This window comes from Danio aesculapii, chromosome 17, assembly GCF_903798145.1.
Source record: "Danio aesculapii chromosome 17, fDanAes4.1, whole genome shotgun sequence".
Lineage (NCBI taxonomy): Eukaryota > Metazoa > Chordata > Actinopteri > Cypriniformes > Danionidae > Danio > Danio aesculapii.
Window position 1 is genome coordinate 40,284,829 of NC_079451.1, and position 27,710 is coordinate 40,312,538.

The window sequence follows — 27,710 nt, forward strand, 5'->3', positions numbered from 1 at the left end:
ATATGTAAATGATTAATAAACTATTCAAATGAACATTTTACATCTTATTTGTCAGGCATATAGTAACAGTTACTCTTTATGTTAATAAATTCTTACTGTTTTGTGAGCTCATCTAAAGTGAGGACTATTTATGCTTTGTAAATCCCTTATAAATAACAATTAAAGGCTGTTATATTTGAAAAAGAAAAAGGAAATGAACAACAGAGTGATTCAGTAAAATTTAAAAGACTCTTCTGATGTGATTCAAGAAAAAAAAAATAATGATGGAATAAATGGCTGAGTAAACTGCCTACTACTCGAGTAGGTACTAAACCTAAAACCTAGAAAAGCACATTCTATATAGTATGAATTTGAGTAGTATGAATGGAACTCAGACATACTACAATAATTCTCTTGCATGGCATCTTGAGATAGCATAGTGTCCTCGGATGCACACTTCATTATCTCGCTGGAAGTAGTAGGTCATCCGGGTACTTCTCGCCTATTGTTTTTTGAATACTATGATTTCAGACATACTGTTTTTAATGTACTATATAGTATGGAATTAAGTACAATATTGGATGCAGCCAATGAGTGCCGGCTAACAGCATTTTTCAAAATATCTTCTTTGTGTTCAACAGAAGAAAGAAACTCAAATAGGTTCTGAACAAGTGAAGGGTAAATGTGAAGAGTAAATGTATTCCTTTAAGAATGAAGCATAACTTAAAATCCGTTTTCAGCACGACAAACTTTACCTCCACTATTTTCTTTGGAGTGTTGGGTGGAAATTTCTCCAGTTCGTCCACATAGTTTATCAGCAGGTGCAAAATGTCTGAAGCCACCAGGGCGACATTTTTATTGGAGAACTGCAAGAAAGGCATGAATGGTTAAAGTAATCAGCAAACTTTAATGTGTTCAGACATGTGCAGGGTAAAATTGTGTGGTGGTGGGTCTACTTTGAGCTGATTAGCTAATTCTGCTTCATGAAACGACCCTTAAGGAGGTCTAACCCTCCACTGACAACAGATTTGAGCCAATAGCATTGAGCTGATAATATATATATATATATATATATATATACTTATATATACTTATTACCATTAAAAAAATATGTATATAATGTAAATAAATCTATAAAAATGTATTAAAAACAAATAAAGAAAAAAGGAGATAGATAGATAGACAGACAGACAGACAGACAGACAGAACGACAGATAGATAGATAGATAGATAGATAGATAGATAGATAGATAGATAGATAGATAGATAGATAGATAGATAGATAGATAGATAGATAGATAGATAGATAGATAGATAGATAGATAGATAGATAGATAGATAGATAGATAGATAGATAGATAGATAGATAGATAGATAGATAGATTTTTACAGCATATAAAACATTGAATATATTAAAGTATCAAACTTTAATGTGCTCCGACATGTGCTGGACAAAATTGTGTGGTGGGTCTCATCTGAGCTGATTATGCTGGGATGAGTCTTTGCTAATTCTGCTTCATGGAACGACCCCAAAGGAGCAAGACCCTCACATCTAACCCTCACGCTGACACCAGATTCCCCCGAAAAGCCAATAGAATCGACCTGATCGCAGACGGACTCTTGCGATTGGACCAGAGTTTGAGTATGTGCGCTTCTGTTGGCCCCATCTTTGGTTTCAGACAGAAATGTAATAATTCCTCGAAGTCTCTGAAGCGTGCATTCTTCAGTGGATTAGCCTTCTGTCTGTGAGGAGCGGAGAAGCCAAACATGTTGACGGTCCAGATTTAGGAAGGCTGGTAGGGGTGGGTGCAGGGAGTATGGAATAATCTTCTTCTGGATGAACAGAAAACCCTTGTGCCAGTGCAGTGAGCCCAGGCATCAGGAACGGCTTCAGAAGACTCAGGCCAAGGGCAATGCCATCATTTCTCTGCTGTGCGCACTTACATTGCCAGCGACGCTTCTTTTACAAGACAGATGCTTCTATTGCATTTATAATCAATCTTTAACGGAAGAATTTGTGTATGTGTGTGTTTATTTTTTGCTGTTTAAATGAGCGTCTGTTACCTTGAGAGTGACACAGATGACGTTAAGCGCTTCTTTGATCTGCGGATGCTGAGTGCCATGAACCAGCTCTTCACACAGCCAAATACCCAGACTACAGAGCGCCACACACCTGAAATTAAAAACAAGGACATAACTGTTAGATTTCATTCAAAATATAATAGGTGAAACGTTTAGATTTAAAAGACAATTGGCAACACTGTAAAATCAATACTTAAAGCAAAGATGTTTTGTATATATGCACTCTCTGCTGGAAAAACAAATGTGACCCTGGACCACAAAACTATTAGTACAGTAGTTGTACGTTTTGGGAAACTGAGATTAATAAATCATCTGGAAGTTAAATAAAAAAAGCTTTATTTATTTAAGCGTGGCATATGGCTGGTTAGGATAGTACAATATTTAGCCAAGAGAGAGCTATTAGAAAATCTGGAATCTGAGAGTGAAAAAAATATATATAAATCAAAAGATTGATGGAAAAATTGCCTTTAATCGTGTCTGAATCAAGTCATTAGCAATGCACTTTACTAACTTTTGATTTATTTACAGCAGGAATTTTACAAACTGTCTTTAATAAAGATTATATTTAATATTTTAATGATTCTTTGGCATAAAACAAAGCAATAATTCTGAAACACACAATGTATTTTGGCTTTTGTCACAAATATTTTTATACAACATAAGACATGAAATATGATTACACCTGTAAAGAACGCAAAAACCTAAATATGTTAAAATAATCATTCTACTGTACCGTCTTTATATACAGTTGAAGTCAGAATTATTAGCCCCCCTGAATTATTAGCCCCCTTGTTAATTTTTTTCCCCAATTTCAGTTTAACGGAGAGATTTTTTCAACATATTTTTAACATAATATTTTTAATAACTCATTTTTAATAACTGTTTTATTTTTCTTTGCCATGATGACAGTAAATAATATTTGACTAGATATTTTTCAAGACACTTCTATTCAGCTTAAAGTGACATTTAAAGGCTTAACTAGGTTAATTACAATAACTATACAGGTTAGGGTAATTAGGGTAAAAATAGGGTAATTAAAGTTATTGTATAATGATGGTTTGTTTTGTAGACTATCGAAAAAAAATGTTTAAAGGGGCTAATCATTTTGACCTTAAAATGGTTCATATAAAAGAAATCAAAAACTGCTTTTATTCTAGCCGAAATAAAACAAATAAGACTTTCTCCAGAAGAAAAGATATTATCAGATATACTGTTAAAATCTCCTTGCTCTGTTAAAGATCATTTGGGAAATATTTAAAAAAGAAACTGTATGTGTGTATTTGTGTTTGTGTGTATATGTATATGTGTGTTTGTATCTGTGGATATGCGAGTCACCTGACATGTTTGAAACTCTACACATGTCATGTTTATCAATGTAACAATATTACAAAGATCTTTACTGAAACTAAACAAAATTACAAAACTAAAATAGCATTACAAAAAACTAAAATAGCTCAAATTTAGAAAACATGTTATTGTATTATTCGTTTTTTTATTAGCATTGAAAATAAATAAGAATACAAATTAATAATAAACAAACAAATAATTAAACTAAATTAATACATATACATAAATACATGTAAATAAACAATATAGATGAATGCAAATAAATAATTATAAATGAATGCACATAAATATAAATCAATGCAAATAAATAAATAAATGTAAACAAATTAATATAAATGAATATGAATAAATAAATATTAATAAATGTAAATGAATACAAATAAATTAAGTAAATAAATTAATATAAATTAAAGTAAATAAATATAAATAACTATAAATGAATGTAAATAAATAAATAAATAATTATAAATACAAGTAAATAAATAAATAAATATAAATGAATGTAAATTAACAAATAAATAAATATAAATACATGTAAATAAATAAATATAAATAACCATAAATTAATGTAAATAAATAAATAAATATAAATACAAGTAAATAAATAAATAAATATAAATGAATGAAAATAAATGTAAATAAATAAATATAAAGACATGTAAATAAATGAATCTAAATAAATAAAAATGAATCGAAATAAATATAAATACATGTAAATAAATATAAATAAATAAACAATAAATTATTGTAAATAAATAAATATAATTCAATGTAAATAAAGAAATATAAACAATGTAAATAAATAAATTGTGTAGGGGGACTAGAGTGGGACACATGTCTTAACTACTAGAAGGCCACAGATATTTAATCCAGTCTCCTGTCTGCCCCATTCCATGATCTAAGGCTTTCCTGAGCTTTTCTCTCAAAATAAAAACACACCCAAACTTTTTCAGCAGGGAGTGATGGAGGGCTTCTAATGACTTGAGCCCCATCAGGATGCCCTCTAATCCACTGAGTCCTGGATTACTTTAAATGACACTGCTCCTAATCTGTCTAGATATGAGCAGACACATAACCCCACACCGCTTTACCACCGACCGCAATGGACAGAGTTATTAATCTGTCTGGCACGGGGCTCGCTTGCTTTCTTTTCAGCACCAAATCTAGCAAGAAGTATGCACTGACCTGGAAAACAGACCATTACAATAACATAAATGTGAAGGACTGTAATATTGAAATAAATCTCAGGCAGGCTATTAAACCAGCTACATTTATGGAGTAAGTAACATCAACTTTAAAGATGCAGTAGGTGATTGTCTTCAGAAACATGTTTTGTTGTGCTGGTTGAAAGTCTCTTCACATTCCAATAGTAATGATTAAAGTAAATGATCTAAATGTGTTTATGTGTATTTTTATATTCTGGGTAAGGCATAAGACTAAAAAATGTTCATCCAATTAAATATTGTCGGGCTGATAATTCCCATGAATCTGATAAATAGCCCAAACTGTCTGTCAACAAATGTAGATTTGTACAACTGCACAGCTCTGTTCACGCAAAACCGCTGATACACGTTTATGCTCAAGATACACTTTCACGAATAATCATACGTTATTAGATACCATGTCTGAAGTATTTCTTTTAAACAGGTAATGTTCTGTTTTAAAAATATTTCAGTCACACAAAGCTGATGTAGATTGTGTTGTTTTACAAATGGGTTATATGCACAGAAGTGTTGTTCAGCCACTGAAAACTTCCGGCGAAAGATTGATGTGACCATTTTCAGTTTCATAAGGGACCTTTCACAGCCTCGATAATGTAGATGTTAATCTAGTGTAACAACTAAACATAAGTGAACAGCGCTATTCCGAAGCGCTTTACTGAAAATGTGTGAGATATAATACAGTTTTTCATTCAGAACTGTAGTATTATAAAGAACTATAAAGTTTTCTAACTGGAGAATGACATGAGCTAGTCATCTGTCATCTTTAATGTGCGCGCTCGTGTGATTTCAGGAGGCGTGGCTTTGGACGGCAGTGGAGGGATTGTATTTGAAAGATATTATGCTAACTGGTTAGCATTTAGGCAGATCCCCTACTGCACCTTTAATGTTAGGTTAAGAAGGGAACAAACTAATAAATGGTTAAGTTGTAACGCATGGTTTAAACATTTCCACACATGCTACAACAATAAAACTGACACTAAATAGAGAGTATACAACACTATATAGAGAAAACTAAATAGGAAACATCATTTGTAGATATCGTTGGATAATTAACCACATCAAAAGTACATTTCTAGATGAGGTAATTTTTTCACCTCAGTTTGTACTTTCATTTCAAGACAAATCTTCTGGTATTTTAATCTCCAGTCTGTTATTAATTTAATGTTTCACTATTGAGCTGTGCATATGGGAAGATGTACTATTTTAGGGATGTAATTTAAATCTCAAGGTCTGGTTGCGATGTACAGTTGAAGGTTTATTAACCCCTCCTGTTAAATTTTAATCACAGTTTAACAGAGAGGATTTTTCTTAAACACATTTTTAAATATAATATTAATAACTCATTTCTAATAACTGATTTATTTTATCTTTGCCATGATGACAGTACATAATATTTTTCAAGAGATTTTTCAAGACACTAGTATTCAGCTTAAGGTAACATTTAAAAGGCTTAACTAAGTTAATTAGGCATGTTATTGTAATTAGGCAAGTAATGATGTATAACGATGTTTGTTCAGTACACAATCGAAAAAAAAGATTGCTTAATGTGGAGTTCAGACTGCACGATGTTAGCCCCGACTTTGACTCACAGACAGGTTTTGAGAAATCGCGGACAAATGCCTGAAATCACAGGCAAATCCGTGCTCATTCACGTAAGTAACAATCCTACAATGTAAACTATCAAAGACACGATCTGAAAGAACCGCAGTTGAGTCGCCGACACCCATGCGATATTTGGCATGCTAAATATCTGGACCTGTCAGCGATTCAAATCATGCCGTGTGAAATGTGTTCTGATTGAATATAACATCAGCGATCACCTACAGCCAGTGAGAGAGCAGCATCCACTAGTATGGCTATCTGCAGGAGGTTAGGGGAGAAGTTAAAAGCGCTCATTTTCAGTTTATTTGAACCCAAGAAATGGAGGGAAAACTAGTGTGAATTTGACCGGATCCCCTGTGTCTGTTTGACGTGTCATCTGAGCAATATCACAACCGGGTCCAAAAAAAAATAGTTCATTCATTTCAAAAGCCAGGTGAGCAAATACGTACATTTTCTACCCCAATAAAGCCTTCTATTTCTATTATGTAGTTAATAACGAAAGATATATTACGTGACCTCGCACTGTTTCCATGTCACTTCTCGTGTGTTTGGTTGTGAGACGTAGTTTGGACAAAGTTGTCAGCGATTCTTCCTATTGTAAAGTCATGCAGTGTGAAACCTCCTGTCGCCGATTCATTCTACAGTGTAAATACAGCACCGAGGGAACGCTAGCCCAGATAGTCATGCAGTGTGAAAACATCTGTGACACGACTACTTTGAAAATCATGCAGTCTGAACTCAGAATAAGTTATTTATTTTGACCTTAAAATGGTGTTTAAAAAATAAAAACTGCTTTTATTCTAGCCGAAATAAAACAAATAAGATTTTCTCCAGAAGAAAAGATATTATCTAACAAACATAATTTGGGAAATATTTCAAAAAGAAAAAAAGAAAATTCACAGGAGGGCGAACCATTTTGACTTCAACAGTATATCTTGTCAATCTCCAGTAAATGTTTTATTTTTAAATTCTTTAAAAACATCATTTATTTTAATTTATTCTTTTATTTTGAAAAAGTCAATGATTTAAATTCATTCACACAACATTTTAGTTTGTCTTGTGCATTTCCTTCATTAGATCAGATGTAAATTATTACATTTTTAATGAGTCAAATGACAGAAGACTTTTATCATCTTCAAAAAAGCACCACAAACCAATCTAACAGTATAAATGTATTAAAAAGTCACAGTGCAGACCAAAACAAACTGTTAGTGTTCAGAGTTTTACCTGGCTGGTGCAGAAGGCTCATCTCTGGCAGAGGTCAAGATGTGCTTAATTATATGCTCCTGAAACAGAGAAACAAAGACAAACTGTTAAACTGGACATCGTTCATTTTTATGTGTATTTGTTTTTAATTTCAAGGTGCATTTTACAAGCTAACAAATGTGTGGTCTGTAATTTTTAAAAATCAATATTTTTAAAAAACATGCTCATCAAGGATCAATTTTTGATCCAGGCAGTAATACATTATTACTTTAAAATAATTACTAATTTTTAAAAAAACATTTTAAGGTCAATATCATTAGCCTCCTTAAGAAATATATATTTTTTCAGTAGTCTACAGAACAAACCATCGTTATACAATAACTTGCCTAATTACCATAACTTGCCTAATTGACCTAGTAAATGCTAGAATCTTGAAAAATATCTCGTAAAATATTATGTACTGTCATCATGGCAAAGATAAAATAAATCAGTTATCAGAAATGAGTTACTAAAACTATGCTTAGAAATGTGTTGAAGAAATCTTCTCTCCGTTAAACAGAAATTGGAGGAAAATTATTCAGGGGGGCTAATATAATAATCTAAATTATTATATTATGCAAATATACTAATTATTATAATTATATATTTTTATAATAAAATCTATAAATATAATTAAATATACATATGTGTGTGTGTGTGTGTGTGTGTGTGTTTGTGTATGTATGTATGTATGTATGTATGTATGTATGTATGTATGTGTATATATATATATATATATATATATATATATATATATATATATATATATATATATATATATATATATATATATATATATATATATGTGTATGTATATATATGTATGTAAATATATATATATATATATGTATGTAAATATATATATATATATATATATATATATATATATATATATATATATATATATATATATATATATATATATATATATATATATATACACACATACAGAATTATGACCTTTTAGATTTTTTTCTTCTTTTTAATTATTTCCCAAATGATGTTTAACAGAGCAGGGACATTCTCACAGTATGTCTGATAATATTTTTTCTTCTGGAGAAAGTCTTATTGTTTTATTTCGGCTAGAATAGAAGCAGTTTTTAATTTTTTATGAACAATTTTAAGGTCAATATAAATTATTAGCCCCTTTAAGCTATTTTTTTCGACTGTCTACAGAACAAACCATCATTATACAATAACTTGCTTAATTACCCTAACCTGCCTAGTTAACCTAATTAACCTAGTTAAGCTTTTAAATGTCACTTTAAGCTGTATAGAAGTGTCTTTAAAATATCTAGTCAAAAATTATTTACTGTCATCATGGCAAAGATAAAATAAATGAGTTATTAGAAATGAGTTATTAAATCTATTATGTTTAGAAATGTGTAGAAAAAAACCTTCTCTCCGTTAAACAGAAATTGGGGGAAAAAATAAACATTATATAAATATATATCGTTTTTAAATAAATATATATATAGTTATATATAGATTTAATAACTCCACTCTATTATTAATTATAGATATATATGAATAATATGACATATTGAATAATATGATATATTATTTAGATTTTTATTTATTATTATATCTATATATCAAATCTTTTTTTACACTACTACGACTACTATTTACTGTTTATATTATATTTGTATGTTCTTTTATTTTTAATGTAAACTTTATAAATGTTTTGGCAATACATTTGTAACATTTGTCATGCCAGTAATGCAATTACTGAACTGAATTGAGAGAGAGAGAGAGAGAGAGAGAGAGAGAGAGAGAGAGAGAGAAAGAGAGAGAGAAAGAGAGAGAGAGAGAGAGAGAGATGTAAAAATGCATCCTATTTTAATTTATTTTATAACGTAAACAATTTCAGTGGATTTTTCTTTAGTTTCACAGGATCCTTCAGAAATCATCTTAACACGCTTTGGTCAATAAACAGTATAAAACAGTTGTGATATGTAACGTTTGCGTGGAAACTAGTAAATCATTCTTTGTAGTTCAAAGTAGTTAATAGTTTAAAATTGTAAAAAATTTTAAGATCATCTTTACTTTCACTTTTGATCTAATTAATGGCAACCTAGCAGAATAAAAGTATTATTTTCTTAATGAACCACCAACTTTTAAATGACAGTATACATACACACACAAACATCTCAATGCCTTTCTTTCAGTTCTAATAAAAACATCAATGAAAACTCATTGACAAAGAATCCTATTCAGCAAACTGGTGCCATCCTGATACAGATCAATTTCATTCCATCTCTGGAGTATCCGATTATCCACCACCCATTTCTTATCCACACACACGACTTTCACAGACACACAAAAACGCCACACAATACACCACACACACTGCCACCAGAGACACAGATGCACAGAGCGAGATAATGCAGACAGACAAACAGATAATGATCACAAGCGCTCACAACAGACACAAAATCTGACATAAAACCAGCAATCTGGCAACTCGAAACATGACATTTCCAACCATCTGGAAAAGCAGCATCTGTGCGCGCAAACACACACACACACAGAAAACAGATCACGTTAACCACGGTCTTGTCATTCATGGCCTGCTCCTGGTTATCAGATGCCATCATGTGAATTTCTGCATGCGAGTGACGGACGCCTCGCCGCATGGCAATAGCTGCTTACTGTCGCTCAGAACAACACGGAAAAACACAATAACAACAGGCCTGCATTGCTGATCGACCATTAGCACATTAGTGGTGGCAGGAACAATTACAGCAGATTTCCCTGTGTCGGAGTGGCATACATTCAGCCACTTGGATCTGCATGAGGGCAGACGGCGGATCAGAGGTTAAACCAGGACTACACACAGGATGAAGGTTGGTGGTCTTATGAAGCTGCTGGACATGCCAGAGATTGTTTGGAAGACAGATAAACACAATGGCTGATTAACTGTATGGCTGTCTAAACAACTAGTGAGAATTAAAATCTGAAGTGTGTTTATTTTATAATGCTTTCTGCTGTGTATTCAGAAACATCTGTAAGAGACCTGTAGGTTAATTTAGAGTCAATCAATTTTCATTAGAAGGGCTTATTGTATAATAAGATGACTTCAGGCTGCAATAAATTGCTGATCAAAATGTATGAGCATAATCGATTATTATATGTATAATAAAAATGAAAAAAAAGTAATGATTAAATATCGCAGCTGTTGGACAATGTAATGTACTTTTGAGGTTTTTTAGTCTAGAATGTAGTTGTTTAAATTGCAATTATGCAGTTTATTCATAAGGATAGTGCCTTTTTGAAATATTCATAATTTCGGGAAATTCAGTGCATCGTTGGCCAGCCTGCTATACTGAGCCGAGCAAAGACGGTTGATGTTCTGCCACAAGATGGCGGCAGAGACTGCATAATAAGTCCTTAAAGAGAAAAACAGCATTTCTTCAGCGTACGTGTCAAACTACAGCTGATCAAATCATTACAGAACAGGTAAGTGACATTGTAAGTCAATCTCTCTCTTTTCTATGTTATAGTGCTGTATTCATACCATAGTAATCTGGCAGTGTTGCCTCTGCTCTGGCTTTTTTGGGGGTTAATTATAGTGATCTCCCGATTGCAGAGAAATACTGGGAAATCTTTTTAGACTATATATATATATATATATATATATATATATATATATATATATATATATGATATATATATATGATATGATATATATATGATATATATATATGATATATATATATATATCATATATATATATATATATATATATCTATATCTATATATATATCTATATATATATATATATCATATATCTATATATATATATATATATATATATCTATATATATCTATATCTATATCTATATATATATCTATATATCTATATATATATCTATATATATATCTATATATCTATATATATATCTATATATCTATATATATATCTATATATATATATATATATATATATATATATATCTATATATATATATATATATATATATATATATATATATATATATATATATATATATATATATATATATATATATATATATCTATATATATCTATATATATATCTATATATCTATATATATATCTATATATCTATATATATATATATCTATATATCTATATATATATATATATATATAGATATAGATATATATATATATATATATATATATATATATATATATATATATAAATCTATATATCTATATATAAATCTATATATAAATCTATATATAAATCTATATATATATATATATATATATATATATATCTATATATATATCTATATATATATATCTATATATATATCTATATATATATCTATATATATATCTATATATATATATATATATATATATATATATATATATATATATATATATCTATATATATATCTATATATCTCTCTCTCTCTCTCTCTATATATATATATATATATATATATATATATATATATATATATATATATATATATATATATATATATATATATATATATATATATATATATATATATAAAATAAAAACATGTATTTGTACAATATCTTATTGTAAAATTAAAAGGTTATTGTAATTCATTATTTATACTAATATAAATATAATAAAATAATAAATATATTAAAACAATCGATTTAATTCTGAAATAATTTTAAACACACACACACGCTTACGCAAACACATATACGAACCCATATATATTTATAATACTTTCAGTATTAAATTAATCATAATATATAGCATATATAAAAAAAATACAAATAATTAATTACATTCATGATTTTATCACAAAACATTTTATGCAATTAATTGCAAGAATTACTAATAACTTAACTGTAAAGATAATAGAAGTGTAAGTTTTAGTGCTGGGCAAAGACTAATTACATCCCAGATAAAAGTTTGCTTTGATATAATATATGTGTATTATATATTTTTATTATTATGTATATTTAATACACACACATACATAAAAAATTTTTACAAAACTATTTCATTACATTAATATTTACATTTATATATCATTTGTATTATATACATAAATATTTCATATCTAAATATAAATAAGTTTTTTAAAAAGAGTTGTTGTTTTTTTTGTTTTGTTTTTTGCCTCTCTCTCCTGAAATGTATCTTATTTCCTGTTCTACCTCCTGTGACCTGTCTTCCCCTGGAATTGTTATGTTTGTGTACGGTCGTGGGGGTTCAATTTACTTGCATTTCGTTGCCTTGTACTTGTACATGTGTGATGACAATAAAGTTGAATCTAATCTAAAATCTAAAAAAATAAACATTGTTCCAATGCATTTGTTCATTTATATATACAGTTGAAGTCAGAATTATTTGCCCCCCTGTTTATTTTTTCCCCCAATTTCTGTTTAACAGAGAGAAGATTTTTTTTCAACATTTCTAAACATACTAGTTTTAACAACTCATTTTTAATAACTGATTTAATTTATCTTTGTCATGATGACAGTAAATAATATTTGACTAGATATTTTTCAAGACACTTCCATACAGCTTAGTGACACTTAAAGGCTAGGTTAACTAGGCATGTTAGGGTAATTAGGCAAGTTATTGACTGCTTTTATTCTAGCCAAAATAAAACAAATAAGACTTTCTTCAGAAGAAAAAAATATTATCAGACATACTGTGTGAAAAAAAAAAAAAAAAAAAAGGGGGGGGGGGTGGGGGGTGAATAATTCTGACTTCAACTGTGTGTGTGTGTGTATATATATATATATATATATATATATATATATATATATATATATATATATATATATATATATATATATATATATATATATATATATACACATATATATAAATATATATATATAGGTACAATATCATAATGTATTAAAAATATTAATATAATTAATTGTTTATACTTTATGCACCATATTTTATAATAAATGTAATACTGAAATAATTTCATTGAAAAAATGTATTTGTTTATACATACACATACACACACACACACACACATTTACACAAACACACATCGAACCCACATATATAATCTTACTGTTAAATTAATTATAATATATAGTACATAAAAATGTAATTAATTAATAAAAAATTTTATTAAAAAACATTTTATGGAATGTATTTTGTAATCTTGGGGCTGGATTTGCTACCTTGACATCAGTGAATTTGGTCATGATGATGTCGGCTGTTGTAGGATGCAGTGCAGGAAGTTCGTTGTACAAGTTTGGGAGGCAAACCAGTGAACCCAACAAGATCTGAGCCTCCACCCGTGGAGCCTTGGAGAAACACAGAGAACAGATAAAGACAATTTTTAAAAAATCTACAAAGAAAAATGATTTGAGTACAATATAACATGAAATCATTCTGCTGTTTTCTCACATTGAGGGACGAGCAGGCAGTGACACGACTCGCTGCCACAATGAAGTCCAGAATGAGCATTGTGGCTCCTGGGAGTCCAATAGAGAAGAAGCGTGGAGAGCAGTGCTTAATGATGGTGTTCACAATATCCTGGGAGGCAGAGAAAAAGGTCAGCACATTTTAAACTTTTGTTTTTATTAAACTAAATTGATTTGCTCAGTGGTTGAGCTCATAATGTAACTGTATATTAATTCAAAGATCAAATATCTGACAAAGCACACCTGGTCTTGGTGGAGCAGGCCGCAGTGCATGATGTTGTAGAAGTGCGTGAGGAAGTCTGAGTTTGGTGAAACGTCCTGTCTTCTCTTCATGATCTTACAGATGAGCTTGTAGGCGTGGAGTTTTCCCTGCTTGTAGCGTTCGCCCAACATAGTCGCCTGCAGACAGATGACACAAAAAAAACTTTCATGAATGGATCAGGAGTCAGAGAGATATTGAGATTTAAAGCTGAATAAATAAGCTCTACATCAGTGTATTGTTGTCTAAATGAAGTGCTTAATCACAAATTGAGTTTTGATACATTTAGTATTATTATATTTGCTTTAATATATTCATGAACATGATCTTTACTTAATATTCTAATCATTTTTAGTGTAAAAGGAAAATCATACAGTGTATTTTTTTAATATTGCCCAAAATATACCTGTGCAACATAAGACCTTTTGATTATTTGATTTGATTATTCTATCAATATATTAATTCTGTTCTACGTTCTGATTGTTTGGTACTTCATTCATTCTGTTCAACCTTCTGCTCATTCTGTCATTCAGTCGGTTTATATAATAACTTGAACTTTTTATTTACATATTTTCATGTACCTGTTGACCAGGGTGTGAATTACAGAAGGGTTTGACCCCCCTAAATATACCTTGATCCCCATGAAGGACGTCAAAACAACATGTAAAAGGGGGGAGTCATCTAAATAGTGAGAAACACTTTACTCTGCTCTGTATCTTAAACAATAATATTAATAATTAAAATAATAGACAAAATGAATATACATTTGAGCACCCTTATAACGATTCATACCATTGCGAATGATTAATCAGTCTATGCAAGAAAAAGCCGATAGACAATGAAGGTGTTCACAAGACACTTTTCTTATAAAATCAGTGTTTGTTTCTACATTTAGTCTAAACAAAGTAAAAATTGGCTGTATAGTTTGACCTACAGTAACCTCTGAAGTAGCTTATCAGAGTATACTGTAGGTCAGAATACACTAAATATCCCACAAAACATTGAAAACTTAAATACGTTCTATTATTTAATTAGATGTATAATAAAATACATACATTTGGTTTACTCAAGCATGTATTACACAAAGTAACATTACTGAAAACGTTGACCCCCCTGATCGTCGATGTATAATTCACACCCTGCTGTTGACCCTCTGCCTCACTTCTTTCTCATAAAAGAGAATTTACAAGAAAAGTGTCTTGTGAAAACTTACGTTGTCTATCGGTGCTCTGATCTGCTGGTTTCAGACTGTTGAAGGAATTTTTTCACACATAGACTGATTATGCATTCGCTATGGTATGAACCATTACAGGGCTGCTCAAATGTATATTTATATTATGTATTATTTTAATTATTAATATTATTACTTAATATACAGAGCAGAGTAGGCTTGTCGGTCACTAAATTTTGATACCGTCAAACCTCCTCCCTATTTTACCTCGGTATTGGGTATTACCATGCATAATAAAAAAAAATTATGATGTAAGGCTCAAACAGCGTCACCAAACTGTTGGCTTGTGCCTAAACCATGCACAAACTGAATACCGTATATGCGTCCTTGGGTTCGCGGTCACCTGTTTGTCTGGTTCGTAATAGAGATCTGGGCGGGACGCTCTCTCTCATTCACGCACACGCACACCACCAAGCCAGCGACGCACAGCATCACGCTCTCTCTCATTCACACACACACACACCACCAAGCCAGCGACGCACAGCATCACGCTCTCTCTCATTCACACACACACACACACACACACAGACACACGCACGCACGCACGCACGCGCACACACACACACACACACACACACACAGACACACACACACACACACACACACACACAAACAGCATCCGCACAGATTCGCGTGTGCTCGGGAGCGATATTGTTAGACCTCCCGCTACCGTTCAAATTACACCAGAGTTACCAACCGCTCCCACGCTTTATTCGGAAATTTATTCCCACACCGCAAGATATCTGGTCAGGTCCCACGGCTTCCATGGTACAGCAGCGGGAATGCAGACCTCTAGTTTGTATTTACCACGTCTCCCTTCTTGTTTGGTCAAAACCTGAAATACTGCCAGGTCCAGGTCACTTGGTGCGCGACTCGCCATCTTACCTCACCTCTCTCTTCCTCCTCCACACTGTCCCGTGATGACAATCATGCATATGCATTTATAGGCATTAAATAAATAATATTTAAGTATTTAATACTTGTCTCCTATGTAAGAGCATTGTTTTTATGACGGTATTGAAACTGACACCGTTGCTATTTTTAAATCCCGCGGTATGCCATATTACCGCCCAAGCCTAGAGCAGAGTAAACTTTTAATCACTATTTAAAGGACTGACCCCTCCTATATGTTGTTTTGACGTCCTTTAGGGAGGATTAAGCATTAATTGGGGGGGGGGGTGTCAATCCCCCCCAAACCCCTCAGTAATTTGCACCCTGGTCAGCAGGTACATGGAAGTGTGTGATTAAAAAAAGTAATCATATAAACCAACAGAATGAGCAGAAGGTTGAACAGACAGAGTGAAGAACCAAACAAACAGAACTTAGAACAGAATGAATATATAGATAGAGTAATCAAGTCTTATGTTGCACAGATATATTTTGGGCAATATTAAAAAATACACTGTATGATTTTTCTTTTACACTAAAATGATTATATTAAGATCATGTTCATCAATATATTAATGCAAATATAATAATACTAAAGGCATCAAAACTCAATTTGTGCTTAAGCACTTCATTTAGACAATTTTAAACACTACCTTCTGGTTATTTTTGTTATTATTTTGAAGCCTTAGATTGCCAAATATTGTCCTAAAAACAAGACACTGATGTAGAGCTTATTTATTCCACTTTAAATCTTAATATCAAAACAGACACAGACTCTGGTAAAAGTCTGAACTGTTTTTATTTAGTCAGTCTAAGATTTATGTACAATATTCAGAGCCATTCTCATAAGGAGTAATGTGGGTTTGCCTAAAAAGGTAAAATTGAGATAAGCATACTTTGAAAAGCCATGGAGTCAGAATACGCAGAGGTGGAATCAGATCTGGCGGAGGCGGAGACGACTGGTTGTCAAGGGAGATCCCGAGATTGTCTCTGATCTACAGCGATGAAAAAAAAAACAGAGACAGAAGGACGTTTGCTCAACTGGAATTTGATTATTAGCTGCACTGTAAATCATCCTTGCAGAGAGCAGTGAAGGACTGGTGTGTGTGTTGTGTGTGTTCACCTTGGCCAGGTTCTGCCAGAGTTCGCAGAGGTAGTCAAAAACCTGCGCATGGATCTCAGGGTCCTTGATATAGTTGACATCTCCCAGAATCCCTAGCATTCGCCTCCACATCACTGTTGCGACATCAGCATGCCAGCCGGTCAGAGTGCCACCAGCCATCACACTACAGTCCTCAGTGGGAAACTCGCTGGTTTCTAAACAGAGCAATAAAAAATAAAGTCCTATTCATATCTAGTCTCAAGATGCATTGTCCACCTCACAGCAAGAAGGTCGCTGGTTTCAGCCAGCATAACCGTTCCTGCCCCTTTGAAATGAGTTTTCTTCATTTCTGGTCACATGGAGTGCTTTTAGGGCGGGGCTATCAGGGCGTGTCTCATTTCTGCCCTGCTTTCCACCATTCGTCAATCTTCTTTCATTTTGTTAGCAATGCCCATCTTCCAACAATCTAATCAGTTCTCAATTGACAAAATCACGCAACGCACTGATATCGGAAAAAAATCTTAATTTCCATTTCATGGCGACTTCAAGAGTTAAGACATGGATTAGGATTAGATTCGTAGATCTGTCCATCCACATCCTTTTTTAAAAGCCACATAAAAATGGGTTGGTACATTGATTCATTCATTCATTTTCTTTTCGGCTTAGTCCCTTTATTAATCCTGGGTCGCCACAGCGGAATGAACCGCCAACTTATCCAGTACGTTTTTACGCAGCAGATGCCCTTTCAGCTGCAACCCATCTCTGGGAAACAACCATACACACTCATTCACACTCATACACTACAAACAATTTAGCCTACCCAATTTACCTGTACCGCATGGTTTTGGACTGTGGGGGAAACCGGAGCACCTGGAGGAAACCCACGTGAACGCGGGGAGAACATGCAAACTCAGTGAGGCTCAAACCAACGACCTTCTTGCTGCGAGGCGACAGCACTTTCTACTGCGCCACCGCGTCGCCTTCATTGATTCTATATATTTTTTTAAATTACAAATTAGACAAACTGTATTGTCTATAATATAGTCTATTAAGGATAAGAAGAATCGGCAGCAGAAACATTGTGCGCTGTTACTTTAAGAGCCACAAGGATCCGATTTACTGTCGGCGCCAATAGCCTTGTGGTTAGTGTGTCGACACATGGCACAGAGGTGTTCATGGCAACCCGAATGCGATTCCCGGCTCAAGGTCCTTTGCCGACCCTTCCCCTTTCTCTGCTCCCCAAACTTTTCTGTCTCTAAATCTCCACTGTCCAATCACAATAAAGGTGAAAACCCCTAAAAAATAATTATAAAAAAGGATCTGATTTACTGATGAACGTGCATTTTCATTCTCAAATCTTTGTTCATTCATGGCATAACAACTGAGAGTATATGTGTTTAATGCCTAAGAGCTACATTTGACATGTATTTAACATACATGTGCTGCACTGAAAACCCCAACAAACATGACAGAGTGTCACAAAAAGGGTTTCAAATTAAAATGAATACAAGTGTTCATGAGAGACGCATTTAAAAGCATGTTTCTGCATCACTGCTCATGATCAGATCAATAATAACATGTTAATACCAGATGGAAACTAAGCTAAAGATGCAACAGGCAGCGAACTACAGTAGATTCCATATTCTTAACCAAGTGCTACTCATAAAAAGTAATGCTTCTTAATTATACATTACCAAGGTCATCAGGGGTCTGCAGAACAGAATGGTGCATCTTTTCATCCAGCTGCAGCTCTTTATGCTGGACGTGTTCAGCAGTCAGGGTTGCAGGAGACGGCGTCTGCGATCGAGATCCGCCTAGAGAGTGCATTGGAGATGCGCTCTCAGAGCCTGAGGAAACATCAAGTGCATCAGCTCGCAGATCTCTCTACATGACACTGTTAATTGTTGTAATATCAGTAAAACGACACAAAAAGATCCAGAGTGAACAGTGTGACTGACGTTCTGAGCGTTCTGTCCCTGCAGGCATCATGTTTCTTGAAAAAAAAAAAAAGCTTTCCATACACATTGTTGGTTAGGCTAGTTTGGGGTTTACCAAAGAACACCCTAATGATCTTGAAAACAAGGCTCTAAATGTGGACTTAAGTATGGTATGCAATTGGAATGAAAGCAATCTGGGTTAATTGCCTGAGGGAACCACTACTGATGATGATGAGTTATTTGCTTATTACAGTATAATACATGTCTCATTGCTGTCCGTCTCCACTGAAATTGCATTTGGTAAGCAGTACATATTCTGTCTGCAGACATGCCATTCTGTGCGTTTATAGCTTAAATGCAGAAACTTGAAGCAAAAGGAATGGTTTGGTGTCAACTAACAATTTTTAAAAGGAGCCAAATATGGATTCAGCATAATCAAAAGGCATCAAATAATGTGTCAGTTGCGGGGAAACTATTTTTTTAAAATCTAATCAGTAGTAATCTAATTAGTAGAAACCTAAGAATGCACAATGAAAAAACATACAGTTGAAGTCAGAATTATTAGCCCCCCCGTTTTTCCCCAATTTCTGTTTAACAGAGAGAAGATTTTTTCAACACATTTCTAAACATAAAAGTTTTAATAACTCATAGTTTTAATTTCTAATAACTGATTTATTTTATCTTTGCCATGATGACAGTAAATAATATTTATCTAAATATTTTTCAAGACACTTCTATACAGCTTAAAGTGACATTTAAAGGCTTAACTAGGATAATTAGGTTAACTAGGCAGGTTAGGGTAATTAGGCAAGTTATTGTATAACGATGGTTTAAATTTAATTTTTTTAAAAATAGCTTAAAGGGACTAATATCTTTGACCTTAAAATGGTTCATAAAAAATTAAACTGCTTTTATTCTAGCTGAAATAAAACAAATAAGACTTTCTCCAGAAGAAAAAATATTATCAGACATACTGTGAAAATTTCCTTGCTCTGTTAAACTGCAATTGGGAAATAATTAAAAAAGAAAATTCAAAGGGGGGTGAATAATTATGACTTCAACTGTACAATATTTCTATTAGAATTTTACTTTATCATTTACTTATATATGCTTTAGCACAGTGTTTCCCAACTCTTTTCCTAGAGGCACACCAACAGTACATATTTTTATGTTCTGATGAGTTGATTCAGGTGTGTTTGATCAGGGAGAGGTTGAAAATGTGTACTCATGCTGTGTCTTCAGGAACAGGGTTGGGAAACACTGCTTTAGCACAATCAACTGTCAATTTGGGTACATTCTAATTCAAAGAGCAGATTGCATAACACTGTTTTCAACTAAAACCTGTAAACTCTATGCATTTTGGCTGTTCATTTACATGACAACAGCTAGTTCAGGGCCTAAAAATCAACGAACTAGTTTTTAATGAACTTTTACTATTTATTATGACTATTTGGTCAATATTGTAATCATGATTTTTAAAAAAAAAACGATTATGAGTGGGCAAGATGACCAAAACTTTTTAAACTAATTTATGAATAAATAAAAAAAGTATAACATTTTGTCTGTAAATAAAGTATTACACCTGTACATTTTAGAGACCATGAAATTTCATAATTCTCAATACCACAGCAGACAAAATAAAAAACAAACAAGATGTCCTCAAAAATATTGAAAACTATTATAGTAGAGTCATTTATAAAAAAAAAAATGAGACAAACTGTGTTTTAAGTATAGTCTGTATAGTCTCATATGGATAAGAACAGTATCATGCAGGAATATAGTGCGCTGTCACTTTAAGGGCCACAAGGATAGTTAGTGCCAATAGCCTAGTGGTTAAGTGCGCCAACATATAGCACCATGGTGCTCATGGCGACCCGAGTTCGATTCCCGGCTCGAGGTCCCATGCCAACCCTTCCCCTCTCTCTGCTCTCAATGCTTTCCTGTCTGTCCCCCACTTTCATATCCAAATAAAAGGTAAAAAAAAAATCCACGAGGATTTACTGTTACTAATGCATTTTCTTTCCTAAATCTTTGTGTTCATTTATTAGATAACAATTGAGGCTTTATGTGTATACTGTAATCCCTAAGAGCTACATTTTGACATGTACATGACCTAAATTATGTGCTAAACCTAAGCTAAAAGAGGACTTCACATGAATAAATCTCACTCACTTCAATAAATCAAGCACGTCTCATGCTGCAAAAGAGTCGCAGATATTTTGGTCATCGAATTTTCCTTTTAGAAAGGGATATAAAAAAAACCTAGCTGTTTTTTTATTTTTGTCTTAAAATTAAAAGGGAAAATTTAAATAAGGCCTTTTTCTTTTTCATGGTGAAAAATGGATAAGCAAAATTTAGTTGCATATAACGTCAAAACAAATTATATTGCCTATATCCAGCCCCTATATGAGAAATATGTCCTTTTAATGAGGAAAATGTGTCTAAATCCTGTTATCACAAGAAAATACCTTTTATAACATTGAGTGAAAAAATATAAATCGTCCATAGTAGCCTGTGTGAAGCAGCATTGCATGAGCGTGAATGAGTAGGCCTATCTGGTCTCAGGATATTAAAAAATAAGCCATAAATTGAGCAAAAATGTTTTGCTTTTGTTTTCTGGTGATTGTATTTTTTGTTTTTCAAAACAAAAAAATCTAAATAAAACCATTTTAAATTTTTGCTCAAACCCTTTATTTTTACTATAATTTTTTTAAACTTTCTGTTTTAAAACGAACATCAAAAAAGGCTTGTTTTTGTTTTTCATTATCCATTTCTAAAAGGGAAATCCAATGACCAAAATATACATGGGCACGCTTACATGATTTCACACAGAAAATATGGCTATGTGGACTGCTACAAAGAAGGCTGGATATGATGGAGGCCAAAATTGAATACCACAGTCCAACACAATTTTAGTAAGTTTGAGGGAGAGTACCAGTAATAGTGACAGTATCAGCAGACAGGCCATGCTGACTAAGGCTGCTGGTCTCAGAGTCGATGTGCAGTGTAGTAAGACTGGAAAGCTCCTGTTCCTCCGCTGTCTGTCCTGTCCCGCTCAGACTATCCTGATCTGCAGACGCCAAAGCACACGTCTCAGGGGGGAAGCTGAAATCTGCACACAAACATTTTTCAACTGTGACCATTTATACTTAACACACTTCATTGAACATGTACACATAGCCATCATCTACAGTCAGACTTACTAGCGCACTTGAATTCAGCACATCACTTGACTTTTCTCTTTAACTGAATACTCCACTTACTTTCAAATTTGCTGTCGTACTGAAAAGCGTTGAAGGAATCTGATTGGCTGTCAGAGCTTATGAGGTCACTTCCACTAGCACTGGCAGGTGAGGTCCACTCAGAGGGCACACCAGGGTCGTCTGCAGGACGTGTGGCGTTCTGACGGTTCAGCAGCTCTGGCAGATCTTTAGGGATCTCCAGACTTCCTGGGCTACTGCCACGCCTCGTCATGCCCTAAAAACAGCAAAGCAAAATCATCAACTATATGAATATTATCACATAGAAATTGAATGAATAATACATTTGTGCCTCCATGTTTAAATTTCAAGACCACCGTGAAAAGCTGATGATTTAAGGTAGCTTAAATTATGCAGTTCTTAGCTGACAAGAAGTTTCAAAACTGACTTGGTTCATATCTAGAATACTTTATGGGAGTTTTAGAAGAATGTATATTGAAAGACATTTTTTGATAACTGCACCCTTTACAAAGGACTTAAATTATTAGCGGATGGACGATTGTATAACAGATGGCTGTATTATCATATACAGTGGATTTGGAACGATTCATAGCGCTTCACTTTTTCCACATTTTTTTATGTTGCTGCCTTATTCCAAAATGGATTAAATTAATTTATTTCCTTAAAATTCTACACACAATACACAATAAGGACAACGTGAAAAACGATTTTTTGAAACTGTTGCAAATTTATTAAAAATAAAAAACCTGAAAAATTACATGTACATAAGTGTTCACAGCCTTTGCTGTGAAGCTCTAAATTGAGCTCCGGTACATTCTTTTTCCACTGATCATTCTTGAGATGATTCAGCAGCTTAATTGGAGTTCACCTGTGGTCAATTCAGTTGATTGGACATGATTTGAAAAGGCGTACACCTGTCTATATAAGGTGCCTGGGTTGAAAGCACAAAACAAGCATGAAGACAAAGGAATTGTCTGTAGATCTCCAAGACAGGATTGTCTCAAGGCACAAGGCTGGGGAAGGTTACAGAAAAATTTCTGCTGCTCTGAAAGTTCCAATGAGCACAGCGGCCTCCATCATACCTAAGTGAAAGATGTTTGGATCCACCAGAACTCTTCCTAGAGCTGGCCGGCCATCTAAGCTAAGTGATCGGGGGAGAAGGGCCTTAGTCTGGGAGGTGATCAATTACCTTATGGTCACTCTGTTCTTCTACAGAGGGGCAACCATCTGTGCAGCAATCCACCAACCAGGCCTGTATGATAGAGTGGCCAGACGGCACATAGCAGCCCGCCTGGAATTTTCCAAACACATCTGAAGTATTCTCAGAGCATAAGAAACTAAATTCTCTGGTCTGATGAGACTAAAATTGAATTATTTGGATTGAATGCCAGGCGTTATGTTTGGAGAAAACCAGGGACCCGACTCTCACCGCCAGGCTAATACCATCCCTACAGTGAAGCATGGTGGTGGCAGCATCATGCTGTGGGGATGTTTTTCAGCAGTAGGAACTGGAAGACTAGTCAGGATAGAGGGAAAGATGAATGCAGCAATGTACAGAGACATACTGAATGAAAACCTGCTTCAGGGTGCTCTTGACCTCAGATTGGGGCGACAGTTTATCTTCCAGCAGGACAATGGCCCAATGCACACTGCCAAAATATCAATGGAGTGGCTTCACAGCATGTCCTTGAGTGACCCAGTCAAAACCCAGACCTAAATCTTATTGAACATCTCTGGAGAGATCTGAAAATGGCTGTACAACATCTCTTCCCATCCAACCTGGTAGAACTTGAGAGGTACTGCAAAGAGGAATGGGCAAACATTCCCAAAGACAGGTGTGCAAAGCTTGTGGCATTATATTCAAAAAGACCTGTAAAGCGCCTGTAATTGCTGCCAAAGGTGCATCAACAAAGTATTGAGCAAAGGCTGTGAATACTTATGTACATGTGATTTTTCAGGTTTTTTATTTTTAATCAATTTGGAACAAGTTCAAAAAATCTTTGTTCACATTGTCATTGTGGGGTATTGTGTGTAGAATTTTGAGGAAATAAATTTAATTCATTTTGGAATAAGACTGTAACATAAAAAATGTGGAAAAAGTGAAGCGCTATGAATACTTTCCGGATGCACTGTGTGATGACATGAGACACCTTAACACTGTTTTGTCATTGCAAATCTTTAAATAAATGTTAAAAAAAAGACTTATTTGGTTTAGAATATTTCATTTATTGAACATTTAGTTTACATATTTAATACAGAATATTTAGTCCATTATTGGCACGAGGGTACTTTTTTTTATAGGAGATTAATTATAAAGACAGTATTGCAAATAAATCATGCACTCTGAGGAGAATATACAGTTGAAGTCAGAATTATTAGCCCCCTTTTGAATTTTTAAAAAAAATATTTCCAAATGATGTTTAACAGAGCAAGAAAATTTTCACAGTGTGTCTGATAATATTTTTTCTTCTGGAGAAAGTTTTATTTGTTTTATTTCGGCTAGAATAAAAGCAGTTTTTAATTTTTTCAACACTAGTTTAATATTAATATTATTAGCCCCTTTAAGATTTAAATTAAATTAAAATTACTCTAACATGCCTAGTTAACCTAATTAACCTAGTTAAGCCTTTAAATGTCACTTTAAGCTGTACAGATGTGTTTTGAAAAATATCTAATAAAATATTATTTACTGTCACCATGACAAAGATAAAATAAATCAGCTATCAGAAATGAGTTATTAAAACTATTATGATTAGAAATGATTTTTTTTAAAATTCTGTCCGTTAAACAGAAATTTAACAAAAAAAAAACAGGGCTAATAATTCTGACTTCAGCTCCATACATAAATTATTGACACTGAGTATACTGAATGTGTGCATGGACGTACAGAATTGCCTCTGGCTCTCAGTCTCTCCTGGATGAACTCGTCCATGAGGTCGCTGACATTGGGGTTGCTGCTGCCAGCATCGTTAGACATGGGCCGCATCTTCGGTGTCAGCTCGTCTTTATTGGCTGAGACGACAAGTACAGAAAGACACAAGCAATTTTATAGAAACCTCACAAAAAGCTTGCAAATGAGCAAGTAGAGTGGCATGTATTGTGCCTCCATCTCTGTAGTGCTGTCGGCCTCTGTCAATATCTCTTGAATATAATAATCAAGAACTGATTTACTTGAGTTTGGGGACAGTGAGTGAATAAACACAACTTTCTTAAAGGATAACAGTGCTGCTGAGCTGTTTTGTTTGTTTTGCTTATGATTCATGTTATACTCTTCTATATATTTGATTTATTTTTGTTGTTAATGGGAAATATTTCACATTCAACAATGAAATTTACATTATTAAAGAGATAGTTTACCCAAAAATACAGATTAGCTCATGATTTATTCTACTTCGTGTGGCTTTAAACCTTTATGAGTTTCTTTTTTCTGTTGAACACAAAGGAAGATTATATAAAATTAAAATATTGAAAAATGCTGGTTTCTGGGACCCAACGACTTCAACAGTAGGAAAAACAATTATTATAGAAGTCAATGGGTCCCAGCTACCACCATTCTTCAAAATACTGTTATTTTCTGTTCAACAGAAGAAACTCAAGTAGGTTTTGAACAAGTCAAGGGTAAGTTAATGATGACAGCATGCTCATTTTAGGGTGAACTATCCCTTTAAAATATTACTAAAGCATGCATTGATGCAAAGGATTTGTTATACGTTTCTTAATGTTCACCAAAGCTGCAATGATTTGGTAAAAAATGCATAGTAAAGCGGTGATTTTGTGAAATATTATTACAATTTAAAATAAGTGTACACTATTAAAATAAGTGTATACTAGTTGCTGGTCTTTTAACTACACAGTCAACGTGGCTAAAATTTATGGGAGGCATTCTCTTTATTGGCACTTAAATTGGGGAACTCTCTGGCCTGATATTTGTAATACAGAATCTTGTGTGTTTTTCAAATCACATAAAAGCTACCCTTAAAAAAATCAGTTTAAATGATGAAGTTTTTTTCCCTCTCCGCTGCCGCCACTAGCTTGCATGGTTTGGGATCTGTAGAGCTGCGCATCGTTGGATTTGCTCCTCAGTGTTTGGACTCTCAGTAGTGATTTTAAACCACACTGAACTGAGCTGAACTGAACTGAATTTAAACACTAAAAACTGAACTACACTGTACCTATTTACTATGACCTTTTATATGAAGCTGCTTTGACACAATCTACATTGTATAAGTGCTATACAAATAAAGGTGAATTGAATTGAATAATCATTTTTGCAACATTACAATGTGATATTTGAATGATTGAATGCAATGTTTAAGAAAAATTGAATGTTTCTATGTCTAAAGATGTTTGTTTACTTATTCATTCATTCATTCATTCATTTTCTTTTCGGCTTACTCCCTTTATTAATCTGTGGTCGTCATAGCTGAATGAACCGCCAACTTATCCAGCAAATGTTTTACGCAGCGGATCCCCTTCCAGCTGCAACCCATAACTAGGAAACATTCATACACACTCATTCACACACATACACTAAAGACAATTTAGCTTACCCAATTCACCTATACCACGTTTTTGGACTTGTGGGGAAAACCCACACGAACAAGGGAAGAACATGCAAACTCCACACAGAAATGCCAACTGACCCCGACGAGGGTTAAACAAGCGACCTTCTTACTGTGAGGCGATCGTGCTACCCACTGTGCCACCGTGACGTCCAAAGATGCTTATTGACTAAATCTAATTATATGTTTAGGAATCTGTTTTGTTCAAACGCACCAAAATATATTTCTTCTATTCACTCACTATATTACTTATATTCACTATTCAGAAATGGATGAGCAGTCATTCATGTTAAGCACTGTTCGTAAATACACACATACATATAGTCTAAGACAAAATTGTTAGGCCTCCTGTGAAATTTTAATTCATTTATAAATTTTCCAATTCCCAAGTACTTTTGGGAAATCTGTAAAGAAGAGTTTTTTCAACCAATTTTTAAACATAATTGTTTTAATAACTGATTTATATCGTCTTTGCTTATTTTGTCTTTGTTGTTTTGCTAAATTAAAAAATAATAATATTAAAAAAAGGAAAATCTTGCTTATTAAAAACTTTAAGATTGAAAACAAGCTTTTCTGCATTTTTTCTTATTACGATGAAACTAGGAAATTGTTCAAAATTCAACAATCACGATGAAACGTACAGTCATGGATGTG

At 33.2% G+C, this 27,710-nt stretch overlaps 1 protein-coding gene across 8 annotated transcripts in view; it reads right to left on the bottom strand.

The window, feature by feature from the left end:
* ralgapa1 (Ral GTPase activating protein catalytic subunit alpha 1) overlaps positions 1-27,710 on the bottom strand; it is a 158,733-nt gene that overhangs the window by 84,247 nt on the left and 46,776 nt on the right. For all 8 annotated transcript variants that reach the window (XM_056477269.1, XM_056477273.1, XM_056477271.1 and 5 more), the window contains 12 exons: positions 25,382-25,506; positions 22,537-22,750; positions 22,209-22,385; positions 19,031-19,183; positions 17,358-17,551; positions 17,131-17,229; positions 14,100-14,255; positions 13,840-13,968; positions 13,611-13,736; positions 7,461-7,519; positions 2,044-2,152; positions 735-845 (listed from right to left, as the gene is read on the bottom strand). In XM_056477269.1, the coding sequence (XP_056333244.1) occupies positions 735-845; positions 2,044-2,152; positions 7,461-7,519; positions 13,611-13,736; positions 13,840-13,968; positions 14,100-14,255; positions 17,131-17,229; positions 17,358-17,551; positions 19,031-19,183; positions 22,209-22,385; positions 22,537-22,750; positions 25,382-25,506 (1,652 nt within the window). The remainder of the gene's footprint in view (positions 1-734; positions 846-2,043; positions 2,153-7,460; positions 7,520-13,610; positions 13,737-13,839; positions 13,969-14,099; positions 14,256-17,130; positions 17,230-17,357; positions 17,552-19,030; positions 19,184-22,208; positions 22,386-22,536; positions 22,751-25,381; positions 25,507-27,710) is intronic.